The 27,518-nt window shown below is 34.2% G+C and overlaps 1 protein-coding gene and 2 pseudogenes across 1 annotated transcript; 1 reads left to right on the top strand and 2 right to left on the bottom strand.

Moving 5' to 3' along the window:
• Nucleotides 1-2,209: 2,209 nt before the first annotated feature.
• On the bottom strand, nucleotides 2,210-5,128 carry LOC120128534 (putative phosphatidylglycerol/phosphatidylinositol transfer protein DDB_G0278295; the record flags this gene model as incomplete). Its single annotated transcript, XM_039146209.1, has 3 exons — nucleotides 2,210-2,431; nucleotides 3,478-3,638; nucleotides 4,987-5,128. Coding segments are annotated over 3 exons (420 nt in total), but the record flags the coding sequence as incomplete, so codon positions are not given.
• An 8,909-nt stretch (nucleotides 5,129-14,037) lies between these two features.
• Nucleotides 14,038-16,586, top strand: LOC120128970 (annotated as a pseudogene).
• An 861-nt stretch (nucleotides 16,587-17,447) lies between these two features.
• Nucleotides 17,448-26,574, bottom strand: LOC120128964 (annotated as a pseudogene).
• Nucleotides 26,575-27,518: the final 944 nt, after the last annotated feature.

Genomic DNA, 27,518 nt, shown 5'->3' with positions numbered 1-27,518 from the left:
AATTACTTGATAAGTCGATAAAATTCACAAGGACTTAACAAAGAGAATAATCTCACTTAATTGATAATCAAAGTCTATGTTACAATGCAACATGAAATCCTATTTATAGGATGAATAATGCATGGTGATGTGGCCATCCTTTACACTTTCCTAAAGACATAATTTAAAGGCATAATTTAAACATAATTATCATGCATATATTAGGTGTATATTCGGTCAAGTGTAGGAATATATCTCCTTTGATGAATCCTTCAAGTTGTGGCTAAATGGAGACAAGCATCTTGCTTTCCTGGTCACGCACATGGGTTGTTTTGGTAGTGCAATTTCGTCTAGGATGTGCAGCAGCAACTTGGCGTGTATTGTCTTCATTTCAAGCTTGTTGAGTGGGTAGATAATTAGCAAAAACAAGGGCTTGTGGTATCGAGCTATCATTGTGCATTTTCAGCCGAACTTCAACACTAATTAGTGCCCCACGATCTTCCATATCTTGATGAGTTGTTCATATCTTCTTAATGCTCCAACAAGCTGCCAATTGTGTGTCATGCTCCACTAAACCTTGCTGCCGTGTTGGTGAGATGGATGTGTCTTCTAAGTGCTCCACTATGCTATCCCAACATAAGGCATATTCTAATGTTCCTACATGTGCAAGGAAAACAAGTATTTTAATGGCATTAATCTATTATGAACTAATACCTTGCTGTCGTGCATGTGCTTGTGAGGTTTTGGTTGCATGTTTATTAACTACAAATGCCATTAAACAACACGTGAAAAACTTAAGTACTAAGATGAATGCAATGAGCTACACGAATGTATGCTGCCATGATGAATGTGAATGCAAAACATATTTAAATAACAATGTGCATGATGGAATAATAAGTATGCTATCATTGAAGCATACTTAGATGAATGCAAAACTAATATGAAATAATAACATGCTTGAAATAACATGACATGAGCTGATGAGTGATTGAAAACATGCTTAATATGATATGTAAATGATATGCAAAACTATTCTAACATGTTGAACATATTTAAATACCAATGTGCACCAAATAATATAAAGATGTGAATATGTTGTATGCATGAACATGGTATTCATAATAAATGATAAATGGAAACATGTAATAATAATATCCTAAGAAATGATATGTAATCATAGCATAAATTTGAATGATGAGAAAGACATGATAAACTAAGCATAGGATGTTATGACGAAATTGATGATTTATACTAAGATGTGAATGCATGCTAATGATATAATACAATTTATAAATGATATAATTTAAGATAAGGTAAGGAAAAACTCCCTTAGAAACAACAATGAAGATCATCCATAGTGTGATTAAGTCATGGAGATAATTGGAGCTAGATAGGATCACATCAACTAGCCTTGATTGAATACTCAGGAAACGACTAGGACACCTAAGTTACTCTAGTCATTGGTGTTAGCATCGAGAAAATAGAATCAATTCGAATATCTTTAGGTAGTGCATGAGGAACTTTAAATAGACTAACTAGGGCTGAGGCCCGACACTCGGGAGGGGTGGGTTAGTCGAGGGTGATATGTCCGATGTAGAGATTTTGTGCCTTATCCTCGGTAAATTAGAGGGGTGCGTGAGCTCCAAGATGAAGAACCTTCAGTCGCACCATGGTGTCTACCATAAAATAGAGAGTGAAGTATACAAGTATACTCATTATTGCATTGTATTTGACATCTTGAGCATTTATTGAACACTTTTAGTATGATTTAGTTGTTAGTGTGACACTGACACTGAGCTAGTGAGATCAGTGTTCGAAATTTGTTTCTGTGCTCATGTATTTAGGAGGAGCAGTCGAGGAGCCTTTTTGAGCAGCAGTTTCCCAGATCGAGTGCAGAGCAAAGTACACCTTGGTCTGTATATTTTGATATATTATTTTGGGAGCTCCCCAATGTAAACTTAATTATACTTTATGGATGAATTCCTTTATTTGGAATGATTTTTAATTGGTCATTAAATTAAGAAATTTAGAAAAATTTTGGGTGAACCACTCAATTAGTTTCGTGTAACATTCTAACCGGTCAACTGTGTGTCGTACTGATTTAAGGTGTTACATATATGTTTTATGTTCCAAATAGCTCCCTTGTCATTTTCTTTACTAGGAAAATCAGGGATGCCTGCCTGAGAGGATTCAGATATATTTAGGACATGTGGAATAATTGCCTAGTTATTATTAGTACAAAGGTTTTAGAAGTTGAGATCTGTCCATATCAAAATAAGCAAACATCCCACTACATTGTACGGTGACAGTCATCCACACATGTGAACTTGGTAGCTTAGATATCGGAAACCGAAGATCCCGAAGTACCGAAACCGATTTTGAAATCAAAGGAAATGCAGGTTAACTGTGGGATTCCATCGCCTGATATTGTCATCTTAAGCGTGTAGGAACCCTGCAAAAGCCATACAAAGTAAATGAGTCCTAAAAATTCCGAATTAAGAGTAGTAGAGTTCGAAACCGGTGCATGGGATTTCGCTTTTCTGTTGTAATCCCCAACCTAGAAAGAGCAAATCTAGGTTCTGGTCTCTACAGATGGTTATGAACCAGGCTGGCTTAAATATGAAACCAGATGGTGCATCGACACTTTCAGGACACATGAAAAGCTACTAAGGCAAGTGTAAGAAATAGTCTAAATGTTCTAAAGTTCAACAATGTCAAGTCAAACCAAGTTTGAAATAAGCAATTAAACAACAAAACCGAAAGGAAAAAAAGGCATCGGGAAACATGATGTTGTCGATCAAAGGTCTCTAAGATAATCATCGACTAAAGAAGTGCATCAAACAGGCAAGGATGAAAATACAAGCCCGGTAGCACAATCTGAAATGGAAACAATTTACTTTTTCTTCTATTTCTTAATTTGAAGAAAAGAAAATCGAGTATGATCATATAGATATATGAATGTATCTGGTTGGAAATTAACCATAGAAATGGAATCAAATGAAGCAACCATCTATTTGATGACAACATCTAAATGGTTAGGAATTGACGAAGGAAGTCACATAAATGTCACACAAAGGTGCGTGTGAGATTTCTTGCAGTGCCTGCATGAGACTTGAGGACGATGTGTCGCTAATAAATATATCTCTGAGACCACTTTGTATCCTGCCTTAAACAACCAAGAAGAACCAAACTAAGATACACTTTTTCTCCCTTTTTCTATTTTGAACAACAAAAAGCAATGTGACTGTTTCATTTTATAAAAGATAACAACAAGGTTGATATAGAGATTTGAGTGGGACCTTACGAAATTGGGCTACTAGATCAATCACCAAGCACTGCAACCAAGCAATGCTTTATTAACTGAATATGTCAGGCAATGGGCTAGTTAAACATTTCAACGTTCAAGTCAATTTAAAAGGGCACCTCACAGGTAGTATAATCCTGAAAATATTCTCAAAATAAAATAAAATAAAAGTTAACGCCATTAGTGAAACTTACTGGTGGAGTAAATCCAGGTAAAACTTGATTGTGAGAGAGTACAAAGTTCCCAACAGAAATAGGACAGGTTGTTTCCTCACAAAGAGGATGAGTTTCTTGATGGACATGTACCCCAAAGTAGGAAACATCAATCCCCGCTTTGCCTCCAGATATTGCTTGACCTGCAAAATAATACGCAATCATGAACTGCCAATAAAGGCTCTGTGAACCATGGACATAAAAACATGGAGCAATTTTTAGATACATATACAGATCTGTACCGTATAAATGAAGGCATTCAATGACATGTACCAAAAAGTTCCAGAACGTCAAGAATTCATGTCTAAGCTATTAAATCCAAAATATATTTTTTATTCAAAAGAAAAGGATTTAGAAGAAATGGTTTTGCCATCAAAACACAGCACCAGTCTAGCGATTTGGATTTAACTTTGTAGCCAAAAGCATAATGCCATAATTCACCAAGATTTGAAGTGTAAATACCTAAGAAATTGGCTTTCATGATACAGGCCTAGGGTCATGCTGGTACTCTCAACTGCCAGAGAATATTTTAGGGGTTTTAGGGTCATGCTGGTACAGTTCATAAGGAGGATTGAAGGTTGATTCTTGATTAAGCTTCTTTTTAATCTCCCCGAAATTCGGCCTATGTTTAGGATAGGTTTGTACCACCCTAAAGCAGATTCCTACATACTTGAGATCCAAACCAGTAAACTAATTATGTTTCTTCCAGTGTTACCTAATCCGCCCCAACCCCCCACAAATCTCGTTTGAATTCGTTCATTCCAATTCAAGGTTTGTTCGCATTCCAATTCGTTAATGGACGCATGCTGGAAAGGCCAAATTGATGTACCAAAAATCCAGCACAGCAAAAGCAAACAAACAACGGGGGAAGAGAAAGAAGCATCTAGATTCTAGCACCACAATCTATGTACTAGCACCGGGAAGAAATAAATTTAAGTTGCAGTGTTGCACAGCCCTTCTTTCAATTAAGCAATGGAAGGAGAGAAGTCCATTTCTAATCTATATAATGAATCAATCATCACCAAATTATCCCAACGAATCATGATCCCAAAATCTGTTGCAAACAAAACACCCCAACGAACCGCAAACGGGGAAACTAACAAATTGCGATCATGTACCCATTACACGAACCAAAGTGAACCGTGAACTAGATAACACTGGTTTCTTCCACAAAGCAACTCATATTCCACGAGCACACAATCCTTAAGACTCATAAATTATAGAAATCTATGATGCTTGGCTCGATACAATACGAATTGGATAATTAAATTAAACCCTTCGAGCCAGTTATTCCTGTTTTACTTAATCTGCAAAAGATTCGGCAGCTAAAGTTCAAGAGAATTGAATCCTTAGAAAATATGAAGTAATTTCATTGATTTCTACAGTTCAACACTCTACCCTCTTTTTTCCAGAATTAAATATTAACCACCAAACATGCAATCAAAAACAAGGCAAGGATCATTAGAAAAACTGCAAGAAGGGAAAGTTTACCAGTAGAAGCTGAGATGGTGAAGGTAGCTGGCTTGCCCCAAGCCACAGGATTAGGTAAAGAAAATTGAATAATTAATAACTGAAACCTCCAGATCGCTTTGATAAAATCACAAGAAAATTGAACCCTCCAAATAAAATATTTTAATATTTGTTCAAATTAAAATATTTAATTTTTTAATCGAATCGAGTTCTGCTCAAGGTAAAGAAACTTCCACAATCAAACAAGTCTAAACTCTAAACCAAACTGTGTGTGGTCCCCAACCAAAACAAAGGATCAACTTGTCATAATTCTGCTCCCTTTCATTGTCTTCCTCTTTCAAGAGAATAAAGAGCGTGGACTGTATTATTATTATTATTATTATTATTATTATTATTATTATTATTATTATTATTATTATTATTATTATTATTATTTCGTTTGTAGTAAAATGAATTAAACTAGTGAAAAATGAGATAAAACTGATAAAAATAAATAAACTCATATTATCAAAAGTGATGTAAGATTATTTAAAGAAAAGATGCATTCGTATTATCTTTTATATTATAAGATCTTGGTGCTATATTGATCATTTATATTATCATTTTGAGATAATCTTTTTCATTTAAAAATGAGAATATAACTGCATGAACCAAAAAATTTTAATGGTAAATGAAAATATAATTTTGAATATATCAAGTGATCTTAATAATAGTAAATGAGAAGGTTATTTATCTTACAGATATTGGGTTCGAGCAGTAAGGCATGTCTGTGTTGTCAATAATTCTGGACATATACTGCATTGTAATTACTCTACACTATTAAAAAATTAGAATATAATTTTAAAATACTTTTATATACTTCTACACACTTTTTAATTAAATAAATAATAAACGAGTTGTAGGAATATAAATTGCTCTTGAAACAAGTTAATGAGAAACCAAGCTTTATCCAAAGGATTCTTGTCCACAAAAGTTATTCCCTTTGATGTTTGGAAAAAAAATATTTTCAGAAAATATTAGTAAATTATATGTTTGATCAATTTTGGTATTTAAACTTTTATTTTTTTTGGAAACATACCTAAAGTTTAGTTTTTGTTTCATTTTAGTACCCATTTACATTTTAATGTGAAGTTTTGAAAAAAAATGAAAGTTTAGGTATTAAAATGGATGAAAATTGATAGTTTAGGTACTAAACGCTTTAAGTTTTTAATGGCAGTGTACTGAAATAAAATAAAAATTAAATGTTATGTATGATTTTGAAAAAAATAAAAATTTAAGTACAAAAATATACCAAAACTAATAGTTTAAGTACTAAATGCAACGTGAGGTACATGAATTTAATGCCCTCCCTATATAAAAACAATAATACCACATTTTAATACATGTATTCTAATAATATTATTATTTAATAAAATAATACTACTACGATCAATCCAATCAATTTAATCAATGAGATCATTTTTATTGAGATTAATTTTCTTCAGATTTCATAGTTTGTATTCAATGATAGGATTGTCGATCACACACCTCTATATTCATATTTTTCTATCATCCACAATTGTACGATTAAGATGCGACGATAATGAAGCCGTCTGATCAACACACATTGATGTTGGTAATGTTGGAGATAATATTAATTAAGGAGTTGTTTCTTTACTTTAGAATGATTAAGTGCTAAATGATTCAAATGCTGAATGATTCCAATGCTGAATGATTCAAATGCTGAATGATTCAGAGGCTTTGGATGAATTAGCTCTGAATGTGACATGTTGTTTGTTTACTGGCTCTGAATCATTCAGAATGTACTTATGTGCTGAATCATTCAGCACTGTTTTGCTGAATCAGTCAGCACTAAATCATTCAGAAGTGCGAAACAAACACGCTGAATGCTGAACGATTCAACATTCAGCGCTGAATGATTCCATTAAGAGGTAAACAAGCAGTCCCTAAGACAACGAAAGCAATGTCAATGATAATCGTATTGGAGAGTAATTAATACAAAGAAATTTCACTCGAAACCGACAACCATTACACTATATAACTCATTCACAAAGAACTTGTCAGTGATATATTTTTTTGTTTTATTTTTTATTAATATTGTTATTTTTATTGTAATACAATATTTTAATTATATTTAAATTTATAACAATTTAAAATTTTACAGATTTATAACAAGTTTGTTAAGCTTATAATAATTTTAAATTCCCTAAATCTATACCAAGTTAATTTAAGTTTATAACAAAAGTTTAATTACAAAAGTAAAAAAAAAACTTAGTTTTCTCTTATTGGTGTGTTGCTCATCTCTTTTCTCTTTCGTCTTTGTTGATCGACGACATCAACTTTAATGTTGGTTGTCGACTGTCGATATTCTTTTTTTTTTTCTTTTCTATATCATATCTTTATTTCTTTTGTTTTTTATTTTCAATAAGTATGCTTGTGTTGCAAGTTTCCATATGCCTTTATGGCACGTTTCTTATGTTTTTTTTTCTATTTTTGACCTTTTTTTATTTATCTTTTTTCTAAGGGTTGATTGACATCGCCACAACTAATTAATATGACGCTTATCTAATATATTATAATCTTCATACTTTGGACTCTCGGATTAGATTTGGATACCTGATTGGCGTTCATAAATAGTTTTTCACGTCGCTCGAGTTTGATTTACGGTTTTTCGGTAGTCTTTCAGTAGCTTGATCCCCTTTTGTGGTTCGTTTGCCAATGCGATCATATCTGTTTGTATCTATCTTTGTTCAAGTTCTTGTTTAGATTTAATCTTTCCTTGTATGGTCTTTATATGATCTTAAGTTATTATTTTTGCTTCAATGATTATAGGAAAATTTCCTAATTATGTACTTAATTTTCGATTGTGATTGTAAATCTTTATTGTAATTTGAGATATTTCTTATTTTGAATAATATTATTTACTTTTAAAAAAATTTATAACAATATTTTTGCATTTATAATTATTTTTAATATAATCCCTGAAAGAGTATTTCATTTTTGTATAGACTAGGGCATTTTTTAAAAATTGTTGATTAGACTGTTACATAAAGATAAATGTGTTTATTATGAAATATGAGAAATTCTACGAGACGAAAACTTAATTTAAGACTAAGTAACGATAGAAAATGAAGGCAACCGAAAATGTTATGAAAAACATAACATTTTCGATTGGACGAAACCTAAAATATTATCAATCTAATTATTTAACTATTTAAATGATATCAATCAAATCAATTACTGATAATATTTAAAGGAAGTGTTTATAATTATGTATTTGATTTTCAATATTATATATTCTATCTATTTGGTCCTAATTTATTGAATTAAATTAAAATTAAATCAAAATCAGGATCAAATTGATAGAATGCATATGTATTGAGGACCAAATATGTAACAATATTAATTTTATTAATTGTTGCACTAGCACTTCCTTTAAATGTCAACAACATGTAACTTTATTGATATTATTTAAATAATTAAGTAATATAATTGATCAAATAAAAAGATCAGTAATTAAAATAGAAAAGAATAAAAATTAAATAGTTATATGTATGCACTTGTAATAAATTTGGAAAGAATGGAAATAATAATATTTGAATATTAATTATAATAATTTTTAATATTGCTATGTTCAACATACTTTCAATGTTGATTCACTATTTGTGAGTTTGGCGTTGTTAAAGTTAATAAAATAACAGTTTTTGCACAAACCAAGCGATTTTGATGGTAAATGATTTTGTTGGTACATCTTGAAGTTTCAAGTTCGAACATCGCATATGTTAGAGGTATAAACATTCATTATCAAATGACCAAGTGTCTTTGAACATATACTATTAAGGGTGAACATTCGATCAAGCGAGTCAAAAAATTTCGAGTTGATGAGTCATATTTTATAACTCAAACTTGATTTGAATTTTTTTTGAGTCGAGTCAAGTTTATAAAATTTGAGTCGACCCACGTAGAGTTTTCAAGTTTTTTTTTTAATTTAATTATAAGTATTTGTAACAATATGATACTATTTGATTCTAATTTAAATATTTTTTATGACCATATGCAATACATATATATTTCTTCATTTTTTATATGTAATATACATATATCATACATAGTCGAGGGTCTAGACTCAAACTTGAAAATCAATACATTAATTACTAAAAAAATTGAGTCATTTGAGTTGTATTCTATAACTTGACTTGGAATTGAAAATTTTTTAGTCGAATTTTTCTAGTCAAATTTGTTAGGCTCGATGAAGCTTGATCGATCAACCGAAATATGCCAAGAGGGGGTGAATTGACTTTTTGAAATTTAGGGAGTAAGGAGTTTAAAGATAGGAAATTTATAGCGGTTCAACTCCCTCAGTGAAGTCTATATCCACTACTTACCTCACTTAAGATTTTCCAACAAATTCATTAATTTGTTCTTTATTTTTCAATGATAAAGATATATCTTTTACAAACTCCCTAGCTTTTCAAAGGCTTAGCTAGAACCAAAACCCCTTTACAAATGAAAAAATTGTAAACAAGAAAACTTCTAAAAGGAAATGTGTTTACAAATTAAACCTCACAAAAACAAAACTTAAGGATATACAATTAAGCTCAAAACACATATTTACAAGAGAAAGAAAATTAAGATTAAAAAACTTTAGATGTTTTGGAGCCGTAGGGGATCGAAATAGCTGTTACCTACAACTTTTAAGGCACAAGGGATCGATTCTTTTACTAAAGGGATCGATCATTTTTCAAATACTTTGACCGTTATACCAAAGAAATCGATCCTTTTTGGGAAGGGATCGATCCTTTTGTCAAGGGGTCGATCCCAAACTCACTGTTATCCAAGGGATCGATCCTTTGGTCAAAGGGATCGATCCTTTTACTAACGGATCGATCCTTTGAGCCAGAAAAGCTTGGAAACATGACTTTAAAGCACGAAATGATCGAGTATATTTTGAAAAGGTTCGACTAAGTTTGAAAAAATTTTAAAAACATATTTTTAACTTTTATTTTGGACTTTGAACTTTTATTTTTAGAAACATTTTACCCTTATTTGTATATATCAAAATATAAATTCTACAAAATCGAGTCGAAAAAATAAATTTTTTGAGTTGAGTTGAGTTTTTCTTACCACTAGATACTATCTTGTATTCATCCAAATTTATAAGAAAAAAGTTATGCTTAATTATAAAATAAATGCTCAAACTATAGCGTTTTTCACGAATAGGTGCATAAACTATTTTTTGAATGATCTTGGTGCCTAACGTTACAAACATTAAAACTTTAGGTGCTCGAACCATCAGTGGTGTTAATTTCCTTCGTTAAGTGACATTGTCACAATCCAGTAATTTTAAAAACATTTATTTAAAATTTAAAAAAATTAAAAATCTATAAAAACCACATAAATTTTGAAATATCCTCAAAACTTTAAAAATATTCATTTCAACCCCTAAACCCACGTCGGCTACCGCTCTTTGCTGTCGATGAAGCTCCACTCGACCTCACATCCCGACCACCAAAATCCTATAAAATCATAACCGATCAATGATCGATCAACGCCAAATGGACACTTTATACCCCGTGAACCCCAGAATGAAAACCGCGATCCCACGCAATTCCGACGGCCAATTTGTAACTCCCCAAATTATGGGCTAGTAGTTTCGGGCTTACCGATAGGTAAGTGGACCTCGTGAATTTCATATTTTAAGTTGTTGGGCTTAATTGGGTTGGGATCTAGCATAATTAATTATCAAAAGGAGATTTTTAATTAGTAGAAAAATGAGGAAATACCAAAAGCGTGTTTTCCCCATTTTTTAAAAATGAGCCTATTTATTTCTTTCATATCCCTTCTCCCTTCCATTTCTTCGTATCTTCTTCTTCTTTCTATCTAAGGGTTAAAGCTAAAGGTAAGAGTTTAAGCATTTTTTACGCTTCATTTTCATTCGTAATTCCTCCAGCAACGTTGTTTTAGTGAATAAAGCCTTGGGATTTTGTAATTAAAGAGAAAAATGATAGTTTTTCACCAAAATCGCCAAGGAAAGGAATTTGGCTAAACAATGGGCTTCATTTCGGGTTTCTAAAACCAATTAGTTTATTTTTAATCCTTTAGAGTGTTAAGATTATCATAAGTATGAAGTTTTGATATGATTTGTGTATTTTAGGGTTTATATTTGATATCATGGTCAAATTATATTTTAGAGGTTAAAAAGACTTTTTATGCTACTTTAAGACCCTAGTTAACTCCCTAAAGCTTCATAATAAGATTAGAAACCAATCTAAGTCATTTAGGGTGAATTTTGAGTGTTTCTCAAGCCTAAAATAACCATTTTTGGGTTGAGTATCGATACTGGGATGAACAGTATCGATACTAGATGAATTAAGGCTAAAATAAGGGATTTCAGGCTGGGATTATCGTTACTGTCAAGGGGAGTATCGATATTGCCCCTACAGTATTGATACTGGGCCATAATATCGGAAACATAATATATTTTTGGTATCGATACTCATAGAGGTATCAATACTTGACCCTAAGGTATCAATATTGCAAATAGAGTATCGATACTACTCACTTTAGATGGTTACAACAGAGGTAACCATTTTAAGCAGTATACGTTGAAGTATCTTCAGTCGAGCACATATACGGATAGTGGAGAACGAGGATCGTTACAGAAGATATACCAACCAATGGTACAACGAGCAAGTCAGATTTAAAAATAGCGGAGAGCTTGGGTTCGAGAATGTATGTGAATCTAGGAGGTGTAAGTTGTTTTTTCAATCCGAGGGGTATTGAAAGGAAGTTCAATAAGAGCTATCAGAGTGTCATTACCCTATGTTGAACCCGAGTCAGGTATTGGGCAAGCGGATGGTTTAGCCAGTGAACAACAACCACAAAAATTGTCACAAAACCCTGAGAATACGTAGAGACTCCGCTAGAGTCAGAGAACAATTAAAACACCCATTAGTAACTAGCGACCAAAATGAAACAGCGTATTAAATAACAACAGTAAGACCAATAAGCCTTCGTGTAACGTCCTAGATAGAGAATGAACAAGATAATAGCTAGTGAAAGGATAACCTCACTTTAGTGAGTCTAGTTATGCTACGGTATACCCAGGTTACCTTAGTTTCCCTAGTGGGCATTATCAGTGCGAGGAACTTCAGGAGCTAGTGAGGACCGAGGCCCGAACACTTACGAGGAGTCAATTAGCGATGTCAGTGTCGTGTGGCCTCTGGGCCTTAGGTATGTATATATAGTTGCATCAATACAATTCAGGCGATGATGATCGTCTAGTAGTATAGGATATCCAAGAACACTTAAGCAAGTACGCGAGGCACTTCTGCAACTGACTATGTGTCGAGGTCTTAACACTCGGTGTGATGCCCTTACCCGAATACACCACAACAAGTACGCAAGGCACTTCGATGACTAATTTGGGCGTAAAGCCTAACACTCATGATATCAACAATTGCTAGTGTCTGATGGCTCTTTCCTTCATCTTTTTTCTTCCTCATCTCTCCATTTCTACCTAATCTCATTTGAACCCATGTCCTTGCAACAACGGCGACATCTATTTTGACCACTTCTGATCACCTTTATCGGAGATCAATAACCAAATACTGACTTTGAAATTTGTAAAAAGAACTTGCTACCATAATTTATAATTTTTCAAGAGTCGAAAAAAAAAATAGAGGGACAATACGAAGTCCGATTGCATCATGCGATGCTTGAAGAAATAAATCCCAAGGGAAAATCATTTTGGATCAAACCAATGCCACAAAAAATAATGGATTCTAAGCAAGTTGAAGCCAAAATCTAAATGAGCAATCCCCCAATCTTCTTCACTCTCACAGCTTCTTCACAACCTTTCCCCAATATCGGAAGGAACAAACCAAAAATAATGGAATGAAGATAAAACACAGAAAATATGAAGATCAATTCTCTAACAAAAAAAAAGCACATGCAGTGAATAAGAAAGTAATTAAAAATCAGAATTAGAAAAAAGATTTCTAAAAAAAGATTAAATAGTTGAAGAAAATTTATACCTCAAACTTAGAGAGTGGAGTGGTCATATGGGTCTTTTTGGGGTATCCATCATTTCCATAAGAAGAGAGAAATCCGTTTCACTTTCTCCATTGTTGAAAAATTTTCCTATTTTCCCCCTATCATTATGTTTTAACTTCCAAGATAACAAACATAGAATAATGAGAGAATAAACAACAGAACAAAGAAGAATGAGGGGGAAGACATGAGAGAACTTGGGATTTTATAAAGATAGTGATTTTGAAATATAATAAAACTAGAGAAAAAATCTAAAAAAACCAGAGAAATAGAGAGAGAAAGGGGAAAGAAAAAGAAAGAAATAGTAAAAATGAAAAAGCAAAAAATAATTATCCTCTTTTTTATCGTGTCATTTATAATATTTCAGACGATTTAAAAATTATTTATGTATTCCACGTCATAATGCAGTTACAAAATTAACGGCAGAAAAAGTTCAATGTATAAAGCTTAGTGAGTAAATTGAAAAATTAAATATAGTGAGTGAAACAGGAGAGAGAGTAAAGTTCAATGAGTAAGCATGTAATTTACCCTATAAATATTTACAATTAAATTTAAACAGAAACTCAAAGATTCAACTTGACTTGACTTAACTATAATTTTATAAATTCGACTAAAAAATTCAAATAAAATTTAAATATAAAAATGACTTATCAACTCCATTAACTCAAACTTTTAACTCAAACCCAACCAATTCAATCGAATACTCAACCTTACAGAATCGCAAGTCCCAAAACTTCTATTAGATGAAATTGTACAAACAATATGTTCACACTTAACAACAAACATCATTAAAAAAATGCAATACAAAACAAAACAAGGAAAGCATCATTGCTATATTTAAATGAACATTTAACAGTTATATTTAGCAAATTGCTAAAACTGATAAAACAACCTTTAACAGTTTTGTGATAGTTTAATTTCTACTTTTCAGTGAAGGGTTTTTAACTGACAAAAGGACCACTCCACCACTTTAAATACCCACTGTAAACCCTTTCTATTAATTAGTGAATCCTCGATAATACAAGAAAAAATGACATGAAAATTAGTAATTATGTATTTGACTACTGCAGTAGCAGAAGCTAATAACTGAAGGGAACAGACAAAATTGGCGTTTTCAGACAGAAACACAGAGTTGTTGGAATGGATCCTATGATCCGGAAACTCAGATTTCGTCTTCTTGCATGGCTTCACCGATCTCGCTCCGGTAATCTCTTTTCTTCATTTTTTATTGCATAAAAACATAAACTGTCTGTTAAGACTGTTATGCTTTTTAGATTAACTATGTTTTGTTTTCCTGGGAAAATTATAGCTAAATGGGTTGGATTTTAGTAAAGGGTAAATGGGTTTTTCTCTTCTTCTGTAATTGTTCATGAATTAATGGAAATTGGTCGTGTTTAGCTTGAACTTTCTGGTTTAAAGATGGGTTGTTGTGAACAAGTTCATCTTTTTGGTTTTGGGGGTTTTGAAGGACAATAAAAAGATTGGTTTTTTGAAAAGTTGAAAATCACGAAGAATAATTATCAGTTTCAATTGTGCTTGGGATCATAAATCAATTAGGTTTCAATTTCCTGATTACAATTACAAGGTAATATTTATTCGAAATACACTCAATCATTTGACAATTAACGCCAAAACACCTTGTAAACATCATGCTCGAACTCGGGACCTCTAGTGATAACAGTCATCCCTTAATCACTAAGGTTGCTTGGTTCATGCAACAATAGTCATACTTGTATCTCTCTGAATGTGTTGGTCAACAAATCTTTGTTTCTGCATATATGTAAGAAATATTGATCATATATGCTGTCTGATTGTCCCGTAATTAGATCAAGGAACTTCATAACAAGTAAGATAATGTATCATTGTAAGTTGCACAACATCTGCTTGTCTAAATGATTAGGCTTCCATTTTCCAGTTTCAAAGGGAGTAAGAGTGCTCTCAGTTGTACAAACAAGCCCCCTTTTCATTCTCATTTCCTTTAGAGACCATCATCTTATTACCAGACCAAGATTTCAGTTGTATTCCTTCATCACTTATGAGGTCTCTTCAAGTTCTACGGTTTATCGATCTCTTGTTTCTTCGAAAATAGGAGCATCTTTATTGGTCCTCTATGCATTGCATTTTCGACTGTGGTGATGCATCAGCACCTTTGTTTTGTTTATTTGCAGGACCAATTTTGTTTGTGAAGAAGTTCTCATACAAAGATGTAAAGAGGGCCACCGATGGCTTCCATAGGATAGTATACAGCAATTCCCATGGGGCTGCATACAAGGCCAGATTCGAAGGCGGTGAAGTTGCTTTGGTAAAAGAGCAAGAGCTTTCAACGAAGGAAAAGAGAGCTTCTATAGAGAAGTGCAGTTCTGGGGCGGTTGCATCATCGCCATCTTCTTGCGCTCCGGGGATTTTCCACAGGGAACAAGAGGTTGAAGTCTTTAACTTTCATTTTCATACCCTTCCTAGATTCATGTGTATTTGTGTAGCTTACATTAATGACATTATATATGCATAAAGATCGATCATAACTTTGCTTCATCTTTGCAGGTTATTAGTGTTCGACAATATCGAAAACGGAAGCTTAAAGGCATTTTAATGGTAACTCTATAAAGCATGGTCTATGCAGAATTGAAAACGACTTTGTTTTGGTTTTTGAACTTTGGCTCTTGACAGATCCTCTCAAGACTCCTTTGAATTGGAAAGCAAGACTACAAATTGCAGTTGGTGTGGCAGCAGCATTGGTAAGTCACTAACTTAGCTGAGCTGCTAAAACCCGGATTCTTCTTTTCGGTTACCTTGCTGTGTAAGTAACATAAAGTATGCCCTGTATGGCAGGAATACTTGCTTCTATTCAGTAATCCACCGGTTTATCATGTCTCCATCAACTCGAGTAACATCATGCTCGACGAGAACTTTACTGCAAAGGTCGACTCTCATTCCCTTTTGATGTTAGCATTTGAAGCTAAAATGCCAGTATGAAAGTAACAAACCATTCATTCTTTATTGCAGGTAACCGATGTTGGCCTTCTTAGTTCCATTGGAACTTATGTTCAAATGCCTCATTCGTCGTGTTCAGAAGGTGAGTTGAGTTTGTCAAGAGCTGCTTTCCGTTCCAATGTTTGTTTATAGATCCGAATCTTTTCTCTGCAAGCAGAATGTATGGGACAAGAACGTGGGAACATAGTGTTTCAGCTTGGAGTTTTGATATTGGAGCTAATAACAGGGCAGTCATCGGGGCAAGGAGGGACCGATTTGATCCAATGGGTCCAAGGATCGCGTCTCAGCAGTTCGATCGATATGATGATCGATCCAGACCTAGGAACAACTATGATTCTAAAGAGCTTAAGAATCTTCTAGTTGTAGCAAGATTATGTTTAAAATCTAAGAATAACCCGGAGTTCCCAGTCCCTCAGGTATTTCGATTTCTGCAGAAGAAGGTACGCATTCCTCGAGATTAAGTGTTGGTGATCTTGAGCTTTCTGATGTACAAAATTTTCATATTTATTCATTCATGGAGTTTGACAAGACTTGTATATCCTCCTGAATATCTGGTTGAGCGACGCACCGGATTGCAATAGCCAATAATGAAGAATTTATTCTTTCTGTGTGTGTCAAGTATTCATGTTTGAACTGCGGAGAGAAATGCATGTTCCCAGTAGTTTAAACATGTAATTTCATTGAGCTAAACAAGATGTCATACATTTAAGCCTCTAAACCGTTCAAAAACAATCATTGCGATGTTTCTCCAAAATATAATCTATTAAATGCCAATAATGTTTCTCCAAAATATAATCTATTAAATGCCGATAATGTTTCAATGAATACGTCTCGGGTCGAGCCATTTCATGGTATTCCCTCGATTAGGAGGACAATTGTTGTACTTTTTCCAAATCTCATTCGCCAGATAGAGCTCTGTACCTTAGGGCCTCTAGAAACCCCCTTCATAGTTTGAACCCAGAGGAAGGACCTAAAACATTCGACATCCCTTGAAAAGAATCAACCTCTTGGTACATAATATGAAACTTTTCTCTCATCTCTCTTCTATCTCTTGATAGATACAAAGACTCGACACCAATCAACGACCACTCCACTATCAGCGACTCTATTAAAATCTAGAGGAGTGAACCACCTATAATTGACGTGACTCATTTATACTAAATAAATTAATTTCTTTTTGTCTAATCTGACTCGAGGCATGTCGGTTGAGATACGTAGTTTTTGGTGCTCAAGTTGATAAAATAGAGAGTAAATTACCGTTGATATTTGACCATGATAATTTATCAATAGGAAACATAAAAAAGGTAAGAATGGTAATCTTAACTGAGAAATAATTAGAAAAAAAAACATTGGGTATAGAGAAATCTGACATTTTGTGTAAAAATGTCTGGTATGTTAATATGGAGATGAGCTTCCATTTTGTTGTTTCATCTTCATCGTTATCATCACTGTTGAGCACGTTGCACCCTCTGCGGACCACCATGCATTTCCTCATCTTCATCATAAGCTTCATGGCTGCCTGCTGCTTCCTCCTCATCTCCTCTTTCTATGTTCACATCATGCAGCGTGGTTTCCTCACACTCGTCTAGCTTCATATCCTTCAATTTTGACGTCGGTTTCAGCCACAGGATGGCCTCGAGTGCCTTAATCTGATCAGTGTTCAGAGAATCAGGAATTCAACTGTGAAGTGAATGTACATCTTGCCCTTCATGAATGGCCTCTGGTACAGGGGCATCCCTTCATCATTGATTGCCTTGGAGTCTGGGACAGAAGAAAAAATTAATCACCGAGCAATAGGAAAGATGAAAGCCTTAATAGCTGTGATCGATGAAAAGACGACTGTTAATATAAATGAAGAGTGAAAATGTATTTTCAGAAAGTCTTGAGAGATATAACAGACATAGAGGTTCTACCAGGCTTAACAACCTCCCCAGGGTTCGACTTGATCAGAAGTCGTGGGTGACCACAAAATGGAAGCCACACAGAGCTTCAGTTAGGGACAATGTGTGCTCCACAAACAGGTCTCTCCTTTCTCTTGAATTTGGGATGGTCCTGCTGCTGTAGGACAAAGACTATGTCCCCAGTAATTGTATCAGGCTGCAAACACAGCACCAAATACCAACCATTAGGCCGCAAGCCAACAACATGCACTAAACCACATCACTAAACATAATGCATACCGCCTCGTCGGCTTCACCCGGGAACGTAATCTTCTGTCCGTTCTGCATACCTTTCTCTACGATGACTTCCAGCACTTTCTTCTCCTGAACGACCTTCTCGCCCTTACACTGAGGGCAGCGATCCTTGTCGTTGATCGTCCCGGTACCCTTGCATTCGTTGCAAGGATGTCGCATTTGCTGAATCATGGAAGGACCGGGGTGCCTGATGGAAACCTTCACACCAGAACCCTGGCAACCGGGGCACTGCATAAATGCGCCGGATTTCGAGCCTGTCTGCCACGAATAACAAAATTACATGTATGAAAATACCACCAAGAGTTGCAAAAATTAAAATGATTCAACTCACGCATTGCACTTGGAGCATATGACATTGTGGGATAGTAAAGATCCTCCAGAGACACCTTGAGAGGATGAACTACATCCTCTCCCCGTTTGTCAGCGTCAGAATAAAACGAAAGTGAAACGCAAATAATTCTCTTAAATCAATGATGGATCTAGAAATATTCTTGAGACATATATATTAACAACAATTTTTTTTATATGGAATGAACACAAATAAAATTTTATGGTCAACCATAATATTAAACTGCGACAGCAACATTGTGTAACGACTAAATCAACTCAAGGATGAACACAGAATTTTATGTTAGTCATCGAACTTCTAAAATCTTAGAAGTTATAAACTTAAAAAATTATCGGATGTGAAATTGTAAACACATTCATAAAATAAAAACATTCATTTTCAAAAAAGTAAATCAATCTATAATATCCACAGTATCCATAACTGCATCACTATAACCGTAATCGCAATTTAATATTATAGGATAAACAACCAATAAAATTGATAACTAACATAAAAAATTCGAATTTCAATATCTCTAAACCACATTTGCATCCGTAATTGCCTTAAACTAAATCTCACCTCCAAGGGGCTGTTACCGAAGAAAGATGAAAAGATATCAAAGGGATCATGAGCAGCGGCTCCACCGCCCATTCCTTCCTTGAGAGCATCTTCTCCATACTGATCATATATCTCACGTTTCTCAGGATCACTCAAAACCCCATAAGCTTGAGCTAACTCTTTAATCTACAAATCACCCAGAAATCAGAATCAGCAAATAATCAAAAGAAACCCAGATAAAATCTTCAAAAAAAAAAACACACACACACACATTCTACCTTTTCAGGATCACCGCCTTTGTCGGGATGGTTTTTAATGGCGGCTTTTTTATAAGCTTTCTTTAAATCATCTTGGGAAGCGCTCTTGGAAACACCCAGAATCTCGTAGTACCTGCTGTTATCACTCTTCTTTGGTGTTCTTCCAAACATATTTGATCTTCTTTCTTTTCGGCGATTCAGCTTTTCCTTATATATTTATGTGTCACACCTTTTCAGATATATTTTTCAATCTAACACAATATGTAAAAATATGCGACCCATATATCATATTTTACGTTGATGTGATACCACGTAAGATAAGACGCGACTCCATGCACCGCGACTTACGTTGATGTGACGCAACATAAGGTAAGATATTATGCATGTACTGCACCTTATGCCACGTAGGATAAGAAGTAGTGCATGAGTCGCGTCTTTCTGCCAAATAACACACGTCAGAATGACGATGTGCATGGTCGCGAATTCGATTTTATTTCGTTCACAACCGACCGTTCACATTCCCATCCCACCCTATAAATACTCTCTTCTCAACTATTTTCACCCTACCAAATCATCTTACTGCTCGTTCAAGTTTTATTATAAGGTATATTTTATTCTATTTAATATTTTATTAGTATTTTATTTAATTATTTAATTAGTTAATTTTTTTAGTATTTTATTTAATTATTTTATTTTTTTTACAGTTATAAAATGAAATGTGATCTGCTTCGTTTTGATAGAAAATATATCGAGACATTTTGCTTATATGATAACATTTTTAAAATTTAATTTAATTTAAATTATTAGTAATAATTATTTATTTAATTTTTTATTATTAGTTTATAAATTAATTTTTGTAATTATTAATATTTTTAGGAGAGCGACTGTACATTAGAACCTTTTATTTGTAACCTTAAGTAAGCGATACCAACTCGTGTCTGGCCGTATTTAGTCGAGGTTGGATTCGGTTACATAGCTAGATATGAAAGTCATAGTAGGATAGAACCAAACTTGATTATGCATTAGTCGAGCGGTGGAGACCGGAGACACTCACATTTCATCTTCCGTACGGAGAGTGCACGATTCGCTCGAGGATGTTTCCATGCACTTGGGGGCTTCCGGTGAATGTGCTTTCAGGATGGGCACGGTAACTGAAATTCTTTGTGTCAGGAATATCTAGGATGTGTCCCGTGAAATTTTAATGGTGGTCAGATTCCGTTAAATTGGTTGGATGCAAATTTCCAAAATTTGAGTAAGGACGCCTCAAAGGATCAGTTAAAAAGTATGCACAGGCATGCAAACTACAGCTGATAGGAGGGTTGCTGATGTCGGACAAATCGCACAACCAAGTTCACTGTACGTGGTTGCGGCATCTTGGCGATTTTTATCTTGGCATTCCTGTATAGGGAGATGTGTCGAGCTACTGACTACAGGAAAAATATTATCGGCAGATGTCTTCTTCTGCTGCAGTATTGGGCATGGTATCGCTTGCCTTTTTTATGTCCTGTTGTGAATGACTCGTTCGTATTCCCACTACTATTGAGGTAATTACAAACTGATTTCATATATTAATCATTTTATCTAGTGTATAATAAAAATTATTTCCCTGAATAGGTGGTCTATTGACAGAAAAATCATCGGGATCTACCTGATGAATTAGAAATAATCAAGCTACTAATTGATCAGAAGGCTGGCACAGAGGTATGTATTTTAATGTTTGAAAATCTATTTTGTATTATAGTTATATAACTATTATTATTTTGATAAGAATTATATATATTTATTTTAGTTTGAATGAGCTCCTTATTGTAATGATGATATGAGGATCTGCATCCCATTTGAGTTAAGAGGCCCATTAGATGTTTGGATGGTGGTGGTCTCTCTGATCTGTTATACGATTGTCAAGTGGCACCTCACTGATCGCGTGCTCCGGCAATTTGGTTTTGTACAACCAATTTCAGAAGCACCTCAAAATATCGACCAGTTGCATAACACAGATCGACGCGGTAAGACATATATAGATTGACTGGTAAAGCATTATGAGTGGGTTATGATATGGGAGGATTGACATCGACACATTCCTCATAGAGAACCCACTTATGTTGACCATTTGACGGTTGTAGATGGTTATTATGAGTGGTTCAACAGTAACAGGAAATCATTCCTGCTTTCCAAGGATGCACGAGGACGGAGCATTCATCGACGTCGATAAAGACGTATACCGTCACAACCTCATCGTCCCCCTACTCATGGACGGAGAATAGGTGCTTCCGGTTTGTCGTCAGTTGCACCAACGAAACCTTCACAACAATCACTATCTGCAACGATGTACACCCCGCAGCCATATCAACTGCCGCCACAGTTTTTCCCATACCAGATATCGTCGTCGCCATCGTCACAGAGTTATATGACGCCTATTTGAGGATATTATGGTTCTATATTTGTAGATCTGACTTAGGGTTCATATGCTGGTTATTTGGCGGGTGCAGCCTCACCACCGATGGTCGCCGCACATACACTTCCTGTATAGTTTTCTCACTTATCGATGTCTGTGTTTTCTAAGTTTTCCCAGTTTTCTATGAGCGGTGGGATAATCAGTCATACACTTCCATGGTCCTTATTCTATAGATGTGCTACATCGTCAACAATTCCTCATCAAAAAAATATATATGCTCTTAATGACGACGATGACAAAGACGATGATGACAGTGAGGAGTCAGAACCAGTTATACGAAGAAATCCACCTCGAGACAGAAAACCACCGCCCTACGGAACACATTTGCACCGCAGACATCGATAGTTTTTTATATTTTTTTATATTTGTATTTACTTGTTTGTTGGACTTTCTTTATTGTAATTTTTTATTATTTACCATTTAATACTTAATTTATTTTGTTAATTTTGTTTATTACTTAATTCAAGAGAATGATGATGATCATTTAGTGTTTTTTAATTGTGTTTATAATAATAATAATAATAGTAAATTTATGTATAAAAAACAATTGTCTTTTAAAAGTTTGTTGTATTTAAAATTATATTCAAATACCAAATTGCTATTAGTTTGATAAAATTAATAATTGTGTTCGATAACTTTCTTAAGTTTGTCACTTATTATCTCTTTTATTTAATCACATATAACGCCAACGTCAAATCTTGTTGTACCAATAAAATGTGCCATATCTTTGAATGGTTCTTCTTTATCAATGTTGATGGATAATTTGCGCTTTGAATGGTTCTTCTTATCGTTTTCTTGTATTGTTTTTTTTAATTAATCAGTGGTTATCAAATGACATTAACTTTTAGTAAATGTGAATTAAATTACAAGAACTATTATTTGATAAACAACAACTCCATGAGTTCCTCATCAATGATTACTTGATGACAGAAGAAGTAGACATGTTTTTCTAGTGTGTCATGGGTTTCTACAATGCCCACATCTTCTGTCTTGTCTAGATGTTTCTCGAATATCTATATCATAATGAATTCGAGTGGATTTTAGTCGACCACGGTCCCTCAATAAAGTTACATCTGGTATAATTGGAACCCAATTTTGAACCTCATTAGGGTCTTCGTCATTACCTATAGGGGGAACTCAAATTCATATACCTTAAACACTTTTATAGTAAGAATTTGGGATCCACAAAATGGTTATAGTCTTAACGGGTATGCGAGCAAGCTGTTATCACATGAGAGCATGGATACTTCAGAGCTTGAAAAAACCCACAGGCGCATCATCTGTCCCATAGATTTACTCTTAAGGAGTTAGCTTCAATCCCTTGAAGAGGTCGCGACATCTCTGTGACACGAAACAATTCATGCATTCTAGAGAAACTTGTTACAGACATTCTATTTGATGCAATAATTTTTTGTAGATCTGTAACTAATCTAGGGTGATAGACATGACCGTCTTGCATCCACGTTTGAGCTTGTCCCCTGAGCTTCGCAAAAAATATCACCAAATAAAAATATATCATTTTTACCAAAGCCACTACAGTAAGTGATGTGCCCCCTTTAAGGTCGAATTGATTACCTCAGACAAGTTGGTCGTTATATGTCCATATCGATAACCACCATTATATGCATTTGTCCATATTTCTTTATTGATGAGACTGATGTAATTGTATCCTTCCTCGTTCTTCGCCTGCAAATCTTGAAGCATGAAATCAAATGTTTGAGGTAGTAGTTCATAACCTGAGCATAAAATGTAGAACTTTCTAACTTTGTTTCTTTAAAAAATGAAAATGATCGAAAGAAAAAAAAACTACAGCATTTTCACTTACCCATGCGTACAAGTAATTGTCACTTATCATTCTTCTTGAACCTTCCATGGTAGTTCGCAACAATGTGTCAGATACATTATCTATGTTGGACAAAGGGTGGTTACCACATTGGACCCAAAGACTCCATTGCTGCTTTGATTACAGCTTCGCGATCTGAAATGACACAGATTTTTCCCTTCGTGATAACATGTGAACGTAAGTTTAGGAGGAAAAATCCCAAAAATTTGTATCTTCTCCTTTAACAAAGGCAAAAGCAACTAGAAAAATGTTGCGATTACCATCTTGGACAACTGTCTATAGTAAAGCTTGCTTGTATTTTCCATACAAGAAAGTCTCGTCGATCTGGACCACAGGCTTGTAGTATTTCACAGCATTAATGCACTGTGGGTAAGTTCAAAAAACCCGGTAGAATTGGCATCGATCTCGAAGAACTCGATCATTATGGTATGCATGACAAGTTTTAAAGTCCACAATTGTCCCAAGATTCAACCTTCGCACCACCCTAAACTAACTTGGAAGTTCGTTGTAAGATGCATCTCATTCACCATGAAGTTTTTTTAATCGCAATCTGCTTTGCCAACCATTTTTTTTGTATGAGACGGAATACCCATACTGCGATTGTATAGCTGAAATCAACACAACAATAGCTATATGGGAGCTTGCTTTTACCATGGGCATGATGGCTTACAGATCACTTCAGAGTCCAAGTTGGGATAATCTTGGTTGATCCATCTAACACAACATGTGTGAGGACCGTTGTATATCGTTAGTTCTCATCTATTGTTTTTCTTCTTCCTCTTTGATACACGAACCATCCAATTGAATCTGTTTTCACGTCTGACACAGTGACAGACATACTTTTCTGGCGTAGAGCGGTCAACTCTGGACTGAACAGAATTACGGATATTGTAATTTTTTATAGCTGTCATCACTTCTTCTTTGCTTGAAAACTCCATGCCTAAATATAACTCACCATTAATTATTGATGAGTTAAATTTATAGTCACCGAGATTAGGCATATCCGCAAATTCTAGCCCATACATTGCACCATAGTTAGTTTCATACATGTGTGCTAGAGGTTCAGTTTGTGTCACATTTGTGGGAACTTCATCTACATCATCATCATCATCGGAGTTGAACTACGGTGATTCTGGGTGAATAAATAGTATAGTCTCAGCACCATCCACACCTGGCTCACGAAGCGGTTTTTCTGGTGGAGATGAGGGTTCCTCTATGCTCTCCACATTTAGGTCGAAGAACCTACTACTTTCATGTCTTCCCCTTGAACTAGAAGGCATCTCGACTTTGAGATCGAAAAAGCTCGCAGTAGAAGGCCTCCCCCTCGAGCTTGAAGCCATCATGTAAAATGGAAACTGCACAGATTGTTGCGTCGATGGCATCTCCATATTTAGGTCAAAGAAATTGGCAGATGAATGCCTTCCCCTTGAACTAGATGCGATGTTGCCATACGGATTATTCGTGGACTCACCTCGGTACAGATCGTAAGGAGTTGCTGATGAATGTCTCCTCATTGAAGTTGATGGGATGACACCATGACGCGGATTTCCCATTATGACATTAAAATCATTACACATTACTGTAGTTGGGCTGCCAACTTGATCAGCTTGTTCAGCCAACCTATAGTGGGAACTTAATGACAGACCCCAAATAGTACGCACTTCAACAAACTTTGCATACATCTCCGTATCGGCGTCTGAATAATGATTTTGAGAATCAACCATCATTTCAACATCATCATTGTTTGATAGGTCGAACGCTGTATAAGTTAACAGAAACAATAATATTGGAAATCTGTACTGAAGCGACGACATTCTTCTATTACTTCCAATATGAACCTTCCTTGAAATCTTCGTTATCAGCTCCTCAAGAGTTATGTTTCTCTTGAAGGATAATTTAACATAATGATTTGATACGAAAATAAACGTCAATTTCATCTTCCCAAATTTCTCCATCATAATAAACAATAGTTGAAATTCGCGTCATTCTTAGAGTTTGAAAGGGAGACAGTCTTATATTTACAAAAAAAAACTGAAACAAATCTAATTAAATAAATAATATATGAATTAAAATATAACGTAATAATTTTTTTACACATAAACATAAATAATTTAATAATATACTTTTATATTATTACCGTATCGGTAAAAATATTTCGACGTATGCTCTGCTTTCCAATTTTACAACCACAAAAATTAATTGAAAATAATTAGTACAATATTTTTTCAAATAATCATATATAATTATAAAAAATATTATATATTAAAAAATTACCTTACAATGAAAGATCAAATGAACTTTTGAATAAAATATAAGAGGATTGTCGGGTGATATTTTCGGATTGAAAGGTTTGTTATGTGATTTTTCGGGTTGAGAGGATTGTTGTGAATGTTTACGGGTTAAGAGTGTATTTATAACAGAGAGAAAAGTTTAAAAGCCGAGAAATACATATATAATTATACAAGGCGCGGCCCATGCACTGCTTCTATCCGGCGCGTGTGTCAGACGACAATAAGGCTCGTTTCATGCATCGCGCCTTACCCTATGTGACATAAGGTGCGGTCCATGCAGAGCGCCTTACCTTGCGTGGTGCCACATCAACGTAAGGCGCCGTGCATGGATCGCGCCTTACCCCACGTGGTGTCATATTAACGTAAGGTACGATGCATAGGCCATGCTTTTCTGCAAAGAATGTTAGATAAAAAAATATATCTGAAAGAGTGTCTGACATGTAAATATATAACGAAAATATGATTTTTGGGGAAAACCGCCTTTCTTTTCTCAAGTGTTGTGATCTGTCAAAATGGTTTTGTTCTTAACTTCATTTCTGGGAGAAAGCGAATAGCAACACAACGGAAAGCTCTGAACCAGGAAGAGAAGAAAAGAATAAATCAAAGTGGCGTGGATCCGAGGTTTTTGGGATGCACTCCATTTTGGACGTTTAATATTTGAAATCCTCAAATTTATATTCGAAACGAGACAAGCGAATTTGATGATAAAGTGATTGTTATAATTAAAAAGTTATTATTATTCTTTACGGTTCTAAATTCAAGTAATATATATGTAAGAGTGTTGAGAATCTTAAAATAAATATTACCTTATATTCAATTTGAAATGACTCCAATTTCATTTATTTGTACCTCCGAGCTATGTTTATATTTTAGGATAAATTATGCGTTTAATACTTAAACTATCATTATTGGTCTATTTTAGTACCTACACTTTTAATTTTTTTTCAAAATAATACCTAAAGTTTAGTTATATTTCAAAATTTAACGTTAAGTTGAAAAAATTGAAAGTTTAGATACTAAAACGGATCAAAATTGATAGTTTAGGTACTAAACGTATTAAGTTTTTAATTTTTAATTTTTTTTAAAAGTTTAAGTACTAAAACATACCAAAACTGATAGTTAATGTACTAAATGTGTAGTTTATCCTATATTTTAAAGGGTAAACTATAAATCACCTAATTATGAGATTGGTGTTAATATAACCATCATTTTTAAAATCTCCTCAGTATGACCATTTAACTATTTAATTGATTTCAATATAATCACTTGTCGTTAATATTTGATGGAAGTGCTGACGTGACAAGTAATAAAATTAGTATAATTATACAACTTTTTGATGTTATATGCTTTCAACAATGTTTCTTGTTGTTGATGAGATGCTTTGAGCTTGTTTTTTATATCCTTTCTATAATTTTTAGCCGTTAGGAGTTGTTTGGGATGCAACAGTGTCGTCGCCTACAAAAATACATAGCATTTAATACATGAGAGATCGATTTTTTAAAGGGATCGATCTTTTTACAAATATTTGATTGTTGCCAAAAGATAAATCATTCAAAAGAAGAGATCGATCATTTTTTTATAAG

Source organism: Hibiscus syriacus, unplaced genomic scaffold (assembly GCF_006381635.1).
Source record: "Hibiscus syriacus cultivar Baekdansim isolate YM2019G1 unplaced genomic scaffold, ASM638163v2 tig00001644_pilon, whole genome shotgun sequence".
Classification (NCBI taxonomy): Eukaryota; Viridiplantae; Streptophyta; class Magnoliopsida; order Malvales; family Malvaceae; genus Hibiscus; species Hibiscus syriacus.
This window is presented reverse-complemented; position numbering and strand designations above follow the sequence as displayed.